Source organism: Balaenoptera musculus, chromosome 11, assembly GCF_009873245.2.
Source record: "Balaenoptera musculus isolate JJ_BM4_2016_0621 chromosome 11, mBalMus1.pri.v3, whole genome shotgun sequence".
Lineage (NCBI taxonomy): Eukaryota > Metazoa > Chordata > Mammalia > Artiodactyla > Balaenopteridae > Balaenoptera > Balaenoptera musculus.
Genome location: NC_045795.1, coordinates 97,298,764 through 97,316,770, shown reverse-complemented (window position 1 = coordinate 97,316,770; position 18,007 = coordinate 97,298,764). Strand labels below are relative to the sequence as shown.

Below are 18,007 nucleotides of genomic sequence, written 5' to 3'. Positions count from 1 at the left end.
GATGATGGTTGTCACAGGAATCTACATGTGATGCCATTGCTCAGAACTAAACACACACACACACACACACACAGGAGTACACTAAAACTGGTGAAATCTGAATCCAGCGGGTTAGATTGTATCAGTGTCAGCATCTTGGTTGTGACATTGTGCTACAGTCATACAGGAAGTGAGCACTGGGGGAAACGGGATGAAGGATATATGACATCTCTCTGTGTTATTTCTTATTGCCTGTGAAACTAGCACTATCTCGAAATAAAAAGTTAAAACACACAGGGCAAGGATTAATGCCACATTTAAGTTAGAGTTTCTTTCTGGGACAAGGGGTGCATTATGCAGATGTGGAGGGGTACATAGGGGGATTCAACTTTATCTGTTAGGCTTTACTTCTTAAAAAAGAAAAATCTGAAGCAAACATGGCCTAGAACTAAGGTTCTCCAGAACTGGAGGGTCTGTGCACAAATTTTTTTTATTATTCGGTCACAGGTTTATGTTTGACATAGTTCATAATTTTTAAACAGCTGATCTTGCTTAATTCCCTTCAAACAGAGCCCGGATTGGGTCTGGGACGCGGAAGCCTGAGGTGCGGGGGAGGGGTGGCCCCACCCACAGGCAAGCGGCAGCCCGGTGAGCACCCCGCCTCTCCCCACAGCCCCCGGAGAAGGAGGGCGCCCTGCCCCGGCAGGTGGGCAACAAAACAGAGTGCGGCCTGCTGGGCTTCATGCTGGACCTGAAGCAGGACTACGAGCCTGTGCGCAGCCAGATGCCGGAGGAGAAGCTGTACAAGGTCTACACCTTCAACTCCGTGCGCAAGTCCATGAGCACCGTAATCAAGCTGCCCGACGAGAGCTTCCGCATGTACAGCAAGGGCGCTTCGGAGATCGTGCTCAAGAAGTAAGCGGTGCGGGAGCGGGGGCGGGGGGCAGGGCGCAGGCACAGGCCGCGGGGAGGGGCCGGGGGCACCCAGGGTCACAGGAAGGGCCGTGCCCAACGTCCACGTCCCGCAGCAAGACCACCTGCACGTGCCCTCCCCCAGGGCTTTTGCTATTGTTTCCTCTTAAACGTTTCTGCAGGGAGTCCTCCCTCTTCTCCTCCCTAAGTCACTGGCTCATCAGGAAGTTCTTCCCATTATCACTGTCAGAGCCCCCTCATGTCACTTCCCTGAGCGTGGAGTTGGTAGACGGCATGATTTTTCACTGTGAGCCGGTCTCCTCTGACTCCAGGTGCCAGAAGTAAGCCTGGAGAACTAAGCAAGTCAGCCCCCCTCTCTAGGCTCCAGTTTACCCATTTGTACCTTAAGGGGGACTCAACCCTGGTCACACATTAGAATCGCCCCAGGGAGCTTTTAAAAAAAAACACTGATTCCTGGACTCGCCCCCAACAAACTGAATTGGAACCTCTGGCGTGGGGCCCGCAGGGCGGGGGTTATTCAGTGCTTTCCCAAGCCATCCTGATGCGCAGGCAGGGTCAGGAACCACTAGCGGAGGTTTCATGCCCTCTGAAAACCATTTTCGCTGTGGAACTATTTTTTTCAGATGAAATCTTGTGAAGATGAAACAGAGCAAAGTAGATCTGCTCTTGCTGAAATGGCCTGGGGCAGATATTACAACAAGGCCGCCTGGTTTCTTTTTGGCTGGTCCTGATTTCATCCCTGCCTGGGGCCCAGGGGCCAGGACCACCCCTGAAGCTTTATGGGAGATGGTCTGGACGAGCCCGGGATGACCAACCACGGCCAGTGGGACGTCACTGGGGAGGTGGGGGCGAGCTCCGAGCCCGTCGGAGGGAGGGTCTTTGGGCCCTTGGCTGGACCTTACCCGACCCCTCCCACCTCCCCCAGGTGCTGCAAAATCCTCAACGGGGCGGGTGAGGCCCGGGTCTTCCGGCCCCGCGACCGGGACGAGATGGTGAAGAAGGTGATTGAGCCCATGGCCTGCGACGGGCTCCGCACCATCTGCGTGGCTTACCGCGACTTACCCAGCAGCCCCGAGCCCGACTGGGACAACGAGAATGACATCCTCAACGAGCTCACCTGCATCTGCGTGGTGGGCATCGAGGACCCCGTGCGGCCCGAGGCAGGTGCCCCGCCGTGGAGCTCGGGGAAGGGGGTGAAGCTGGGCGTCCAGCCTGCTGGGGGACCTGGCGTACGTCGCCTCACCCCTCTAAGCCTCGGTTTCCCTGCAAGGCCCACGGGGTCTTCTCTGTACCTACTCCTCAACATTCAGACTCTTAAGGCCAGCGTAGCCACACTTATCTGCTTGGGACGTGGGGTGCGACCCACAGCCTGCCAGCCGGAGTTGCTCTACCGTGAAGGCTGCCCTGCCCTAGAAGCCCCAGAGGAGCCAGGATCTCCTGTCACAAATCCACAGGCCCAGATTCCAGGGTCCCTGCAAAGGAGACGCCCAATAACAAAGGTTACCACACTCCAGAAGACCCCGAATGTGGGCCTCCCCATCAGCATTTAGAGTTCTCCCCATCCAGACCAAGTTTACCAGCTAGTTTTCCCTAGTGACGCAGTGGGCAGTCTGCCTCTATCAGGTTTCCAGGGGAACAGAGCTGGAAAGTTAACCAAAGCTCAAATTCTCAAGCAGAAGGGAAAGGGGGGGCTGACAGCACCCCCTCCCCGTAGAGATCGAGAAAAGTGATGTAATATGTGCACCTACTGGGGTGCTCAGATGACAGTGGGTCTTCAGTCTCCTTTAGCTGAATCTGCATCTGGGGGGAAGGCCAAGAATTCAGTGCCGGGAATTTGCAGGGTTGGGGAAGGATGGGACATGTGTGGTCGGTCGAGCTGCCCAGGCTGGGAAGAGGGTGTGGGAAGAGGAGAGAGCTGCCTCGAATCTCCGAAATGCTGCTGTGGTCAGGCAGAGCGAGCTCGCTCACCCTGGGAGCCCGAGAGGCACGGCATGGGAGGGGCTGGCCTCCTCTTCCTCCAGGACTAATGCTGCTGGGCCCAGATTGGCCTTGGCAGTGGGATTTGGTGATGCTGCCCCTTGGGACTGTTTCTGACCAGGATTCTTGGCCCCCTTAATCAATGGACGTTGATAGGAGGCCATACAAGAAGTTCAGGCAAGGCTTTATTGGGGCTCCTGCTGCAGCAGGGGGGGAGCGAGAACAAGTAACAGGTTCCTTTGCTCTTGGTTCCTTCTATGGGGTGACGGTAGGGGTGTGTCCAGGGGTCGGGCCGAAGGGGTGGCTGAGGTCGTCTGCCCACCCCTTTGGTGGTGTTGTGTGCAGGGGGCAGGTGCAGTACCCTGCTTTTGCTCCCTACTCTTCGGAAGTGGCAGTTGGGTTCTTTTGGTCTTTTTTGTATCTTATTGTCTATAATTTGCCCCAGCTGGGCATGCACGCGGTTATTTTTGGTCGCTTATAGTTTCTTTGTATGTCGTTGCTCGAGGAGACGTCTGTCCAGGTGCAAGCACTGCAGCGAACGGTCCCAGGTCCCAGCCTGTCTCAGGGCCGCCTTCCTCCACCAGGGGCAACTTCAGTGTCCCCCGCTTACCCTGACACCGTCCTCTGGGGCCTCTGGCTGTTCCCTGCTCCTCCTGGAGCTTCCATGTCCCCTTCCTTCAAGTGAAAGGGAGCAGGCAAGATGCCCTCCAAGCTCCTGGCCCCGCTGTTGTAAGACTCTGCATTCCAAAGACTGAGTGAAACTTGAAGGTCACAGACGTGGACTTTCACATTTAGGCAGCAGGGAGAGGGGTCAAAAGTGTGAGTTCGGGCATCAGATAGACCTGGGATTTTGAGTACCTTGGCATTATGAGCTGCGTGACCTTGGGCCAGTTACATAACCTCTCTGAGCCTCCATTTCCTCATCTGAAGACTAGGGACAATAATAGTATTCTACACACATGCACACACACACACACACACACACACACACACATGCCTCCTCACTCCCACCCCGAGCCTAAAACAACAAAGGCAATTAATGCCCCCGGTGCTTGGCACCGGAGCCCATATGCGTTTGCCTGCAGCCTGCACCTCTCCCTGGACACACAGCCGCTTACCAGTCTCCCTGTGGGATGCCCGCTCATTACCAGCTGCTAATGGGCTCGGGCTTTGCTGTGATGTGTTATCTCTTCACAGGCGACCGAGACGCGCAGTGAACAAGGCCGGCCTGTGGCTCCCCCATCCTTCCTGCCCCCAGACCCCCCTCCAGTTCCACGCCCAAGCCCCTGCCTCATCACCTGGGGCGAGGGACCTATGGAAAGTGGCATCAGACACACACTTTTTTGGCCGTGACCCCAATGATAAGAAACGTATTTTATGTCAGGACTCAGCAAACACACACACTTAACCAAAATACAACTCTCACAAAGTAAAGTGAGGCACAGAAGTATTTTCTATTCTGTTCTATTTCTTCTTTTCATTTTTTAAACTCTGGTCACCACCCACGAAACTGATTTCAAAATCCACTGGAGGGGCATGACTCAAGGTGTGAACTGCTGATCTATTCCAAACTCCTTCCTACACTCCCAATTTGCAGAAGAAAACACAGAGGCCCAAACAGGGACAGTGAGGTGCCCACAGTCTCGCTGTAAGTGGCTCACCAAATCCAGGTTAGAACAGGTTTTTACCTTCCTGCCTGGGGCCTTCTCCTGGGGGCCACAAAAACGAGAGGGCAAGTGGCTGTGAGTCAGGAGGGTGAGGAGAGGAGAGAGAGGGCCTGAGAGGGCTGAGCTGGTTCCCTGGCATTTTCTGTTGACACCAAGATCATCCAGAGAAGCTGGCTTCAGGCACAGACTCTGGGAAGGGATGCTGTCCACCCAGCAGGGCTGGGAACACGTTCAGCCTATGTCGGAGAAAGGGGGCCTGGATCCAACCCCAACTCTGCCACTAACAAGCCACTTCTCCTCTCTGTGCCTCAGTCCCCTCATCTGTAAAGTGGGTGGTCGGCCTGGGGGCCCCTCAGGTCCCATCCAGCTCTAAGGTTCTGAGCCAGCTGCCTGGGAGGCTTACTCTCATGCCTTTCTTTGCTTCCCTCCGTCAACACATCCCTGTGGGTGACCTTCTCTCTCCCCTGGGCTCACCCCGGGATATGGGTTTGGAAGCTGTAACTGTGTTGGAGGACAGGGACGTACTGGAGGGACACAGCAGTCTAGGGACATGGGTTCTCATCCCGCCCCTGCCGCTCCTTCACAGAAGACCTCCGGTGTATCGCTGCCCCGGGCCTCAGTTTTTCCATCTGAACAATAGGAAAGTTGGACGTCAACAAGTGAGGGGCACCGTGGAGTTACTGGTGATGCTACCTGAAAGTATGAAAGCTCAGGGACTTCCCTGGCAGTCCAGTGGCTGGGACTCCGAGCTTCCACTGCACGGGGCGTGGGTTCTATCCCTGGTCAGGGAACTAAGATCCCCGCATGCTGCGTGGCACAGGGAAAAAAAAAAAAAATGAAAGTATTGAAGCTCTGACCTGTTGACTCAGCATCTCCCGTGGGGCGGGGGTGGACGCAGGGCCTGAGGAGACAGGCAGGTGTGGTTTTTGATTTGTTTGTTTTTTTTTAGGCTAGGTGATGTATGGAGCCAAATTCAAAAGGTTCGACAGCACAAACAGGGTGAGGTAGCCCCCCATGCCACCCCCAGACCCCAGTGCCCACCTCTGAGGCAGCCACAGTCACCAGTTTCTTGGGTGACCTTTGGAGAGGGTCCCTGCCTCTGGTGAGCATGTTTGTGTATGTTGCCAGGACAACCGTGAGGCCGGCCAGAGAAAAAATCCCCACCCAGACCGCCTCTAGGGTCCCACAAGCCTGGTCAGATTCATTTGCTGCAGGAAAAGAAACTCAGCCTCCCTCTCTCGGTTTCCCCGTCTGTCAAGGGGGAGAAGCTCATATTGCCTTCCTCCCTTGAGAAGACAAAGGACAGAACAGATAAAAACAGGGTTGCAAATCCCCCCTCCCCCAAGATGCTACAGTGATGCATTTTCCAAGCCTGATGGAAGCCAGTGAGGATGAAGCCGTCAGGAGAGCAGCGGCCTGGGATTTGCCGGGTTATCCAGGGGTGTTTGGAACCCTCGGAGTCACAGACAACTGCTGTCACCACAAACAACAGATGTTTAGAAGCCTTTATTTAATGAAAACAGGAAGCACCCATTTCCTGGCTGGTTTTCCTCAGTGCGAAATATCTAGGATAACTTTAGCAAAAGAAGGAATCTTTTTTCACAGCTATTTTATCTATGGGGAAAGCACATTTCAACCAGATCAATGCCTCTGGGGCTTGGGTCTTCATCCTCTCTGTATCCTCCCTGCCCGGAACAATTAGATGTTCCATAGCTGTTTGTTGCATAAATGAGTGAGTGAAGCGATAAAAGGAAGGGCTCAGCAGCTGCAGGAGGTGTCCCATTGGGTTGGAGGGACCAAGGATAGCTTCCTGAACAGAGAGCGTCTCATGTGCAAGATGGGAAAGATTTGTGACACACAGAGATTCAGGGAGAGAGGGCGTCCCAGGCAGAGGGGACAGCGCAGGCAAAAGCGCAGAGGTGGGAAGGGGTGCCACGTGTTTGGGAACTAGTGAAAACCCTAGCTGGGTTTATGAGAGAAAAGGCTGGGAAGGGAGCTTGGAGCTAAACTGTAGAGGGTTTGCATGTGCCCGTCCAAATCCATTCACCCGGGTCAGGCTTCGAGGGACTTAAGCACAAAGGTGTTTCACAGTGACCCACACTGACCAAGCACCTACCCTGCACGAGACCCCTGAGAGGGTTCTGAGCGGCTGGCAGCCCCTGCCCTCCAGACCCACAGCCTAGTGAAATGAAGGGTGAGGGGAAGTATAGACTCATGGCACGCGAGAGTGTAAAACCGGACAGGACTGAAGCACGACAAGGACGTCCAGTTAGGGGCCCACTGCCTATAAAGGAAGTGGAGTAACTCGTGGTGGCCAGGGGAGGCTCCTCCGGTGTTTCCAGATCTGTCCTGAATCCCCCCCACCTTCAAGGCAGGTCACAGGCCCCTAATATACCTGATCCAAGGGTCGCGGTGGGGAGCCCACCCCATCCCACCGCCCCAGACACCTGCGCCTCCAAGTGCTCTAGATGCCCGCTGAACCCCCATCCCACGCATCCGCGTCTGTATCCTTCCTCTGTGTCCCTGTACCCACCCTGAAGCGGAAAGAGCAAACAAGGGAGCCCGGGGTCAAGCGTCTTGCCAGCCTCCTCCACCCACACATCACCAACATGTGCTGGCCCTGAGCTTGGTGACCTTTGCTGCTGTCACAGAATTCTCCAGCCTCAGCGAAGGGCGGAGGCTATCACTCCATTTTACAGATGAGGAAACCAAGGCTTAGGTGGGAGCCCAGGGCAAAGCCCAGCCCAGCCTTTTGGCCCCTGAGCCCTCTCTCCACAGGGCAGAGACACTTCCACTGCACAGAGTAAAGTGTGGGGACCATAAAAATTAGCCTCCTCCTTTCTTCCCAGTCTGGCTTGTTCAGGGGAAGCCCAGAGGGTGGGGATTCCAAGCAGGCAGATTTCAGCTTCTTGAGACAGTCTTGAAAACAGAAGTCTTCCTAAAACATGGCACCCATCACCTCATTCCCAGTTCAGAACTTGCCATGCCTCCCAGGCCTGAAGGAACAAGGCCCTTACTCCCACATCTTTGGACCTGAAGCCCCTCTCCAGCTCCATGGCCACTGGCTCCTACCCCACATCTTCCCTTGGCCTCAGCCACCCAGATCACCCGCAACACTGTCTGCAGTGCCCTCCCCTTCTCTGTGTACCTCATGGGACAGTTGTCTGCAGCCAGGACCACAATGAAGTGGTCATCTCTGCAGCCCCAGCATGGGCACAGTGCCAGGCATCAGAGCCTCAGTTAGTGTTGGCTGAAAAGAAGCAGATCAAGTATCCCCTCCTCCAGGAAGCTCCCACAGATTTCTCCTCCCCATATACTTCCTTCTAAAGTAAGAGTGCGCTCTGCTGTGCTCCCAGAACTCTTTGTACACATCTTTACCAAAGACCCTGTCTCTGTACAAGAGAATGGGTCTGACCCAGAGTAACTGCTCTCTTATCTGAAAAAGGAACGATTATGTGAAAGGGGGACTTCCCTGGTGGTGCAGTGGTTAAGAATCCACCTGCCAATGCAGGGGACATGGGTTTGAGCCCTGGTCCGGGAAGATCCCAACGCAGCGGAGCAACTAAGCCCGTGAGCCACTACTACTGAGCCTGCGCTCTAGAGCCCGCGTGCCACAACTCCTGAGCCCGCATGCCACAACTACTGAAGCCCACGCACCTAGAGCCTGTGCTCTGCAACAAGAGAAGCCACCACAATGAGAAGCCCATGCACTGCAACGAAGAGTAGCCCCCGCTCGCCACAACTAGAGAAAGCCTGCACGCAGCAATGAAGGCCCGACGCAGCCAAAAATAAATTTTTTAAAAACAGAAAGATTATGTGAAAAGATACAATAGACTTGTTCTACCTTAGAGCAGTCAACCTTAGAGGGGATGAGCACCTTGTCAACAGAGGCAAGGAAGTAGAGGCTCTCTGACCATCTGTCAGGGATGCCTGGAAGGAGATCTAGGCAATGAGCAGAGGGTCAGAGTCACGACCCAGAGTCCCTTCCAACTCCAGGCATCTTTTAAACAAGCATAACCTAAATTATTCCTTTCAGGGCAGGAGCCAGATGAGGTGTGTGCTCCCAAAAGAACAAGGGCTCTTTCCTGTCCCCTGGGGCAGGAGACAGCAGGGGACTGCAGCCAGGTTCCAGCCGTTGTGGGGACATCGATAAATTATGGAAACGGGATCTTGGACCTTCCACATCCCCACTCCCTCCGGCTCTATAAAAAGAGGTCACGTTTGGTTATGTGAGCAGCTGCCATGGCACGAGGCAGAAGCCTTGCTCACGTGGCCCCAAGCCCTGAGTGGGCACCAGAAGGCTCCTCCCCAGACTCTGGAAATACACTGAGAGGAGACCCATGATCAGCTCGCCCCGCTGCAGCCCTTCAACAACAGGGAGATCACTCTCTGCCACCACAGAGCCGGTCTGTTAGAGAACTCGGGGAGCTGGAGGGGCCTCCCCCAACCTTGACCTAGGCCTTGCCTGTCCCCGGCATTTGTTTCTCACTCCACCACAGGATGGCCGTCCTCAGGAGCCGGGATTTTCTCTACCAGCGGCGGGGTGGAGGCCCAGAAAGGGAACGGCACACAGGCTAAACTTGGGGCAGGTAGCTGGTGGTCAGGGTAGGGGCAAGATGGAAGAGGCGAGGCCAGAGGCAGGGAGACTGGGAAGGGGCTGGGCAGTGACCTCTGCTTGAGATGGTGGTGTGGACGGGATGTGGATGGAGGCAAGACACTTTCAGTGTCAGTTCTTGTTCTTAAAATTCCTGAGCGCAGAAAGGGACCGGTGGGCGTAAGTTGTCCGCAGTCAGGTTTTGGACCAGCGTTCTAACTCTATGTACTCTTTGCCAGGGCTGCCATTACAGAGTACCACAGACAGCAGAATTGCATTGTCTCCTGGTTCTGGAGGCTGGAAGTCTGAGATCAAGGTGTCGGCAGGGTTGGTGCCTTCTGAGGGCTGTGAGGGGGGCTCGGCCGCAGGCCTGTCCCCTAGCTTCCGGTGACGTGCTGGCAGTCTCCAGCACTCCTAGCGCGTAGCCGCATCGCCCAGATCTCTGCCTTCCTCTTCCCATGATGATGTCTTCCCTGTGTGTGTGTTTCTGTCCAGATTTCCCCTCTTTATGAGGACACCAGTCACATGGGATGCAGGCCCACCCTAATGGCCTCATCTTAACTTGATTACCTCTATAAAGAGCCTGTCTCCAAGGAAGGTCACATTCTGAGGTACTGGGTGTGGAGAGCTTTCTGGGGTGGGGGAGGGGAGGGGGCGGGGAAACGACACAGTTCAGCCCATGACATCTTTAAACTCTCTCAGCAGTGACTTGTCAGGGTCGGGGTGGAAGTGAGTTCCCAGACACCAGGATGTGGAAGAGGAGAGTTGGATTCAGGCCCCCCTTCCCACCAGGTCTGAGATTCTAAAGTACTTTTAGTACAACTGGATTTTCTGCCCTTGACATGTCCTCTCCCACTGAAGGACGTTTTACAGCAAATATTGCCTTATTATTTTGTCACATTTGTCACTGGGTCAGAATCACGTGTTCCGTTGATCCGTGCTGTGTGTGAAGGGCCATGGCACCTACAGGCTGGTTTTTTGTTTTGTTTTGTTTTGTTTTGTTTTAACATCTTTATTGGAGTATAAATACTTTACAATGGTGTGTTAGTTTCTGCTGTATAACACAGTGAATCAGCTATACATATACATATATCCCCATATTCCCTCCCTCTTGCGTCTCCCTCCCACCCTCCCTATCCCACCCCTCTAGGTGGACACAAAGCACCGAGCTGATCTCCCTGTGCTATGCGGCTGCTTCCCACTAGCTATCTATTTTACATTTGGTAGTGTATATATATCCATGCCACTCTCTCACTTCGTCCCAGCTTACCCTTCCCCCTCGCCGTGTCCTCAAGTCCATTCTCTACATCTGTGTCTTTATTCCTGTCCTGCCTCTAGGTTCTTCAGAACCTTTTTTTTTTTTAGATTCCAGGCTGGTTTTTGCATCCTAATTGCTGGGCAGATCCAGCGCCCTGCAAAGGTGGGGGGGGGGGTACAGCTTCTGATTGGCTGGGTCTGCTCTGGCCTAAATGGCCCAGATGTCAGTCTATTATTACAAAGAAGGCAGTAGGCAGCCCTTACTCTCACAGGGAGATGTCATGTTTTACACAAAGCCTAATCATTCGCATTTATTCTAAGCCAATGTCACATTATATAAATAAATTATCCCAAAATGCAATGTCCTTCTCCTGCCTGCCCCCCTGGCAAAAAACTGAAAACACACAAACATATTTATCATTGAGTTTGCAGGAAATGTGCATGTAGGTGAAGCAGGGACAAGATCCTGTGCAGCAGTGGAGTGTTCTGTACCCTTGCCTGGGACCATATCCAAGAGGATGTTTATTGTGGTCTTTCTCAAAGTCCTTGTTCAGGTCAGGATAGCCAATGGTTTCATCTTAGGATGCAGTATCATGGGTGATAGGTGGTGGCTGTCTGGGACACTGCAGAAAAGAATTGTGAGACCACGTCAGGGTTTCATCAGAGGGTGCTGTGATCGATTAACAATGCCTAACATGGGCACAGGAAAGGAGGAGATGGTCTGTGTGCCATCAGTACCTCCTGGTCATCTAGGCCCCTTACAGTGGCGTTGCCTGTGAGCAGGGCTCACTCTGGAATCCATGAGGGCAGGGAGGGCCTGCACGAGACGATGTCCACTCCATGGCACATGCCCTCCCACCCAGGTCCCGGAAGCCATCCGCAAGTGCCAGCGAGCAGGCATCACTGTCCGCATGGTCACCGGTGACAATATCAACACAGCCCGGGCCATCGCCATCAAGTGTGGCATCATCCATCCTGGGGAGGACTTCCTGTGCCTTGAGGGCAAGGAGTTCAACCGGAGAATCCGCAATGAGAAAGGGGAGGTATGTGGCCCAGTGCAGAGGGTCCTCAGAGGGCAGGGCTTGGATGGGGAGCTGGGAGGCACGGGAATGCATGAAGCTCCAGCAGCCAGCCAGTGTGCCACTCGGAGCCCAGTGATCTAGGCAAGTCCCCTCCCTTCTCTGGGCCTCAGTTTCTCTCCCCGACCCCACCGACCCGCCCCTCCCCCATCCCTCTCCAGATTGAGCAGGAGCGAATCGACAAGATCTGGCCAAAGCTGCGGGTGCTGGCTCGCTCCTCCCCCACGGACAAGCATACCCTGGTCAAAGGTAAGACTTGGGCGGGCACGGGCAGCTCTGAGGCCCAGGCGCCAGGCCTCCCCGGGCCTTCCTGTCCTGGCGCCTTCAGCTTCTTTCCAGGGTGGAAGGGGCTCCTGCCTGGGGCTCCCCGCACCTGGGGACGCCCTGGGAGGCCTGCTAAGGGCCACAGTGAAATAAGGAGGTGGCGAATCTGCTCCCTGGACCCCACCTCCCATGGGCAGCAATGGGATTGCCAATCCAGGGGCCAAAACTCATGGCCTGAGGGCTGAATGGGGCCCACAGACGAGTTTATTTGGGTGGTGTGTCTTTTTTAATGTTCAATTTGAATGACTTTATACAGACCCTGCTTGCTCCCATTTGATGCCGTCTTAACCACTGTTGTCTGACACTCCGCCCATTTCATTTACTTATGTTCTCAGTCTGGCCCCAGAGCTTGTGAGTTTGAGACCCTTGGTCTGCCTGTTCTCTAAGGATGCTATCTGACTTGTGTAACCAGGACGCCGGGAATGGGCTGTCCAGGGAATACCAATCTGAGAAATGAGCCAAAACCCAGCGTCCTTCTTCCCTGACTCCCTCCAGGGAGAGGGCACACCCCTCGCTGAGCCCATCTAGCTGGTCAGATGCTGGGCACTTTCAGAGTCACATAGGCCTGGGTTTAAATCCAGACTCTGCCCCTGCCCTGCTCTGTGGACTTGGGCAAGTGCCCAGCCCCAGGGCTCAATTTTTCCATCTGTAAAATGGCCGTAGGGGGAAGGTTTCTGGCTGAGGTCATCCCTAGGGCATCTTGGATTCCTCTCCTAAAGGTGCTGCCCAAAGACATTAATGAAGGCAGATCTGGCCTTGGAACAGAAACACAAAGCCCCAGAACCACAGATACCCAAGCAGGAGACCACCCCCAACCCATCCCCATTTCTTATTCAATCATGCACTCATTCATTCGCACATTCTCTTGATAAATGTTTACTGAGGATCTAGTATGTGCCAGGCCCAGGTCTTGGCCGGCGTGGTCCTCCCGTCTTGGAATTTGTGGCCCAGGTTTTATCCAGCAGACATTAAATAGGTGGTTTCCCTGCGAAGAGCTAAAGGCTGCCCTGGTGGAAGAGAAGGGTGATCTGGGCCCTCTGCTGGCGTCTAACTCGAGCTGGGGAGGGTGTCATATTGCAGGCCGTGGAAGGTGGGATGGGGGGCCAGGGGGAAGGGCCTGTGTTTCAGGCAGGACAGGGAACTACACTATGAAAGCCCAGAGGCAGAGATTTCCAGGCACTTTCAAGGACTTGAAAGAAGTTCAGTTGGCTGGGCTGGGGCCTCAAGCGAGAGAGAAAGACAAGAGGAGGAGGCCAGAGAAGGAGGTGCCAGCATCAGATCACGTAGGGCCTTGAACGCCAAGCGGTGACCTGCACAGTTAGCCCAGGTGGGGAGCCGAGGGAGGGCCTTGAAGGGGAAATGTTGTTTTAGAAAGCTCCCTCCCTGCTGCTGTGTGGAGAGTGGCCTGGAAGCAGAGGGGCCACCAGGACTGTCCAGCTGTGAGTGGTGACACCTGGGCAGGGGTGGTGACAGTGCAGGTGCACTGCAAGGAGACGGGTCTGAGAACTCTTTGTGGGCAGGAAGGGCCTGGGCCCGGCGATTGTTCAGATGGGGTGGAGGGATGGGGGAGAGGGGAGTCCAGGATTGCTCAGTCTATACCTGCTTGAGAGCCTGCTGCATAGTTTACAAGGGGGCAGCTAGGTGTCAGGAGTCGCACAAGAAGGGACCGATTTGAGGGGAAACTGATGCACTTGCTTCAGGAGGCCAAGCTGGAGGCCCTCTGACATCCAAGTGGAGGTGTCCATGGAGTCAGGGCTCAGGAGAGAGAGCTGGCCCCCGATAAAGATGTAGGTGGGGTGTGCCGAGTGGGGGTAAGCAGAGGAGCCGCTGAACCCAGGAACCTCCCACCTGAGCGGTGAGCAGAGGCTGAGACCTGTCAGCGGGTCTGTCACCAAGAAGAGGCAGCCAGAGGGGTCGGGGGACAAACAGGAGCAGGGTGTCCAAGAAGACGAGGAAGGAGGCCTGCTGAGGGGAAGGTGTGGTCCACGGTGTGAATGGCTGCTGAGAGGTCCAGAGACAGGACAGGAGCCATAGGAGTCGGCCACAGGGAGGTCCCTGGGGACCACGCGCTGCGGGGCGTGTCAGCACTGGTGGTGCAGGAAAGAGGTCTGGGGGAAGGGGCTCTTGCCGCTCCCCCCTCTGTCGGGAGCCGTAGGAGAGCTGGGCCCGCCTGGGGAGCCACAGGGGAAAACTGGCCCCCTCCTTGCCTCGGAGAAGCACCCAGGCGGGCCCAGGGAACCGGCGGGGTGAAGGCCTCAGATGCCAAGTGCACAGAGATTGGATAATCCGGGGCAGCAGAACAGCTTGGGGGAGCGGCCAGGAGGACTTCCGGTGCACACGTCCTGCAGCCAGACCTTGAAGAGGGTGGAGCTTTGACCCTTGCAGGGAGCTGGGGGGAGACAGGGTCTGGGGGTACAGTGCCCCAGGTCAGGGAACTCATTCCCTCCTTCCAGAGGCTGCTGCGGTTTGCCAATCGCAGGACACACGTGTGGGAGCTACAGTGACCTGATTAGGGTGGGTGGGGGTCCTCAGGGTGTCACAAAGGCTTCCCGGGGAAAGCAGTATCCGGGCTGAGACCAGGTGACTGGGTGACGGGGACGGCTGGCCCAGGGAACAGCCGGTGCAAAGACGGGCAGGTGGCCAGCTGCATGGGACGGAGAGCTGTTCCTGTGGCGGAAGCACAGACTGGGGGTGGCTGGGGGAGGGAGGAGATCAGAGAATGGGCGGGGTGTGACCACGGAGGACCAAGTGGGTGGAGCCGGGAACTCTGTCATCCTGAGGCCGAGGGCAGTGAGAGTATGACTCTCAGCTGGTGCTGGGGGCCGGGTTCAGACTCAGGTGTCAGAGAGAAAGGCCCTGGGGCTGCTGTGAAGATTGGAGAGGAGCCTGGTGTTAGGGAGGGGGGAGTGGAGGCGCTGCATGTGGGGTGGGCAGAGAGGAGGGTAAGGATCCCAGTGGGGCTTCGGGGCTGTAGGACCCGCAGACGCAGTGATGCATCTGGTGTGTGGAATGGGACAGGGATGTACCAAGGTTGACACCCGAGCTTCTGTCCTGCCATGGATGTCTCTGCTTGGGGCCCCGCAAACTCCACACGCACCCAGTGACGACTTCTTTCACGCATCCTTTTCTACTGGCCCCAGAGCAGTGACAGGGGCCGTGTGTCATCTGTTCACTCTGTTATTTGCTGAAGATTTTACTGAGGATGAACGTCTGGAGAGCAGTCATTGGCAAATGGCAGAGCCCAGGCCTCCTCGGGTGTGACTGACACCGCCCGCCCCACCCCCAGGCAGAAGGTGCTGGGGGAGCAGATAGTAGGCCCCCCAGCCAAACCCTGGTGCCCCAGGAGGACAGAGGGGAGGTGCGTCCGGCCAGGGTGGCTGCCACTGTGGCCACGGGCTGCAGAAAGCAGAGGATGCCGGAGAGGCGACAGGCCCAGACCACAGAGGGCCGCAGCCGGCCCCGGTCTCAGGGGCCCCACGTCCCCTGCAGGTGCTGGGAAGAAGCTCGACAGGAGGGGGGGGCAGGGCAGGGGCCCGAGAGGAGGCTGTCCCCGCCCCACTGGGGGTCCCAGGGCCCCCAGTACATGCTCACCCCACCCGCAGGCATCATCGACAGCACACACACGGAGCAGCGGCAGGTGGTGGCCGTGACGGGGGACGGCACCAACGATGGGCCCGCGCTCAAGAAGGCCGATGTGGGCTTCGCCATGGTAGGAGCTCGCGGGGGCCTGGGGCGGCACCCGGCAGGAGCCCGCAGGCAGGGGGTTCGGGGGGCGTGGACCACACAGCCTCCGGCAGGGAGTGCAGCACGCCCAGTGCACACTCCGCCCGCCCTCCGTCCACCTGACACTCCCAGCACTCTTGAGGCTCGGCCTGGCCTCCGGGTCTCCCTGGAAGGGTAGAGGGCGCTTCCTGTAGCGATGGGTCTGGGGGAGGGAGGGGGAGGGAGGGGAGGGCTCCCCTTCCTGAAGGCAGACCGTTGGCCTCAGGGCTGGGTCTGTGAGGAGCAGGGCTGTGGTGTGCATGTGTGTGCACACATGTGCATGCCTCGTGTGGCCTGGCGGTGCGGGGGTGGGTGTGTGTGTGCGGAGGCTGGTGTAGGGGTGAGGACAGTGCCGCTGGCGCTGCTCGCCTCTCCGGTCGCCCCACCCAGGCTCCTGTCCCCATCCCCACAGGGCATCGCAGGCACAGATGTGGCCAAGGAGGCCTCGGACATCATCCTGACGGACGACAACTTCAGCAGCATCGTCAAGGCGGTGATGTGGGGCCGCAATGTCTACGACAGCATCTCCAAATTCCTGCAGTTCCAGCTGACGGTCAACGTGGTGGCCGTGATCGTGGCCTTCACGGGCGCCTGCATCACGCAGGTGGGTCCTCCAGGGGCGGGCAGGATGGTGCAGGCCAAAGCCTGGGGAGGGCGGACACCCACACGGGGTGTCCCAGATCGTCATACCTGCACGCTGAGGGCCAGGAACTGCATCACAGACCCACCCACGTAGGCGCCAGCCCCACAGAGTGCAGGAAATGAGGCTCAGAGAGGTGGCGGGATTTGCCCAAGGTCACCCAGCAAGTGGAGATGCCAGGCCCACCTCCACATCTGCCTGACCCAGGCACAGGCCTGGCCCTTGCTCCAAGAGGCAGGAGAGGTGATCCTCAAGGGAAGGCAGGACCCCTGGCCGCATAAAGGGCCAGAGAGAGGCCGGGGCAGGACAGGCAGCCAGCTGGGGTCGCGGAGCTGGCAGGGCCCTGGGAGCCTCAACTCCGGCGTGGAGTGCGTTGGGAAAGGCCTCTGTGCCTGGGTTCCTGGGCCTTCTGGAGCCGACAGGCAGGCCCCAACACCTGCAGCCTCACTGCTTCTTCACCCACCTCACGAGGCGGGAACTGTGGTGATCCCCATTTCACAGAGGCAGAAACCGAGCCTCAGAGGATGGGCCTGCCAGGCACCTGCCATTGCTCCCGCAGCCTCCTGCCTCACCCCAACAGGGGCTGGCCAGGAGAGGGCAGGTGTTCCGAGGCCTGGCCCCTCCCAGAACTAGGTGGGCAGACAAGCTCCTGCCCATAAAAGCTCCCAGAGGCCCAGAGGCCAGCACTGCCCTGAAGAGCTGTGTGGCCCTGGGGATGCTGTCCCCTCTGTTGTACTCTGAGCCCTTGAGGGTGCACGTGGCAGCACCCAACACCCCAGCCCTGAGAGTGAGAGCCCTGGGGGGTGCCTAGGGCGGGGTGGAGGCGGGGGTCCCTTCTGCTCATAAGGGCCTTGTCTCCTGCTCTGTGGACAAGAGGCTCCCTCTAGTGGTGGCTTGCGGGACACTCCCATGGTACAGCCGCTCACACCAGGCTTCTTGGAGACCAGCTGGTGCCAGACGAGGAAACTGAGGTGCCAAGGGGACCGTCAGTTTGCCTGAGGTCTTGGATTGAGTTGGTGGCAGGGTTGTGAAGGCCTTGGTGGGGAGATGGGGGCCCTGACCTCAAGGTGGATAGAGGAGGCTGATGGGCAGGAGGAAGCTGAGGGGAGTGGGGAGCGTGACTGAGCCGGGGCAGAGGTGGGAGAGGTGGCCTGGAGGAGGGGCGGTGACAAATATCTAGGAGGTGAGTGAGTGTGTAAGGCGTAGGCGGAGGGGCCTCAGGAGCCAGCTCAGTCCAGGCTGCTGGGTGTATAGGATCTGCGGGCTTCCTGGAGGAGGTGCTCGGGCAGTGTAGACCACATGATACAACTGTGCACAGACAGTATGAATATGTGATCCCTGTCTCAGCCAGAGAGAAGCGTGGGGGTCCACACCAGAATGTGGACGGTGGGAACCCGTAAATGGTGAATGTTGATGAGTTTTAGCTTCTTCTGTTCCTTACTTGCCCACATTTTCTACCAGGAAAATACATTATTTTTGGCGTCATAGACACACATAATAATTGCTTAAAGTAAACATAAGAGGTAAAGAGAAATTGGGTGGTAGTAAAAAAGGGACAGGGTCCCAGGCATTGTTTGTGGGATAGGAGAGGCCCAAGCCATTGATGGTTGAGGGGAAAGAGGCAGCGGGGAGCAGAGGAGGTGGGGTCTGTGCGGGAGACGGTTGTGGGAGGGTGGTGACCTTAGCCTGGAGGAGAGGCTCGTCCAAACGGGGGCTGGAGAGGAGGAGGAGGAGGAGGGAAGGTGGCGGGGATGTGGCTGTATTTACGGGGGCTGGGCTGTGGAACTGGTGGCCG

General features: G+C 56.9%; 1 protein-coding gene across 10 annotated transcripts in view; it reads left to right on the top strand.

Annotated features, from left to right (window-relative positions):
• The window catches only part of ATP2B2 (ATPase plasma membrane Ca2+ transporting 2), a 358,026-nt gene that overhangs the window by 323,396 nt on the left and 16,623 nt on the right, over window positions 1-18,007 (top strand). For all 10 annotated transcript variants that reach the window (XM_036869343.1, XM_036869344.1, XM_036869348.1 and 7 more), the window contains 6 exons: window positions 653-894; window positions 1,838-2,072; window positions 11,271-11,450; window positions 11,648-11,735; window positions 15,413-15,519; window positions 15,985-16,176. In XM_036869343.1, the coding sequence (XP_036725238.1) occupies window positions 653-894; window positions 1,838-2,072; window positions 11,271-11,450; window positions 11,648-11,735; window positions 15,413-15,519; window positions 15,985-16,176 (1,044 nt within the window). The remainder of the gene's footprint in view (window positions 1-652; window positions 895-1,837; window positions 2,073-11,270; window positions 11,451-11,647; window positions 11,736-15,412; window positions 15,520-15,984; window positions 16,177-18,007) is intronic.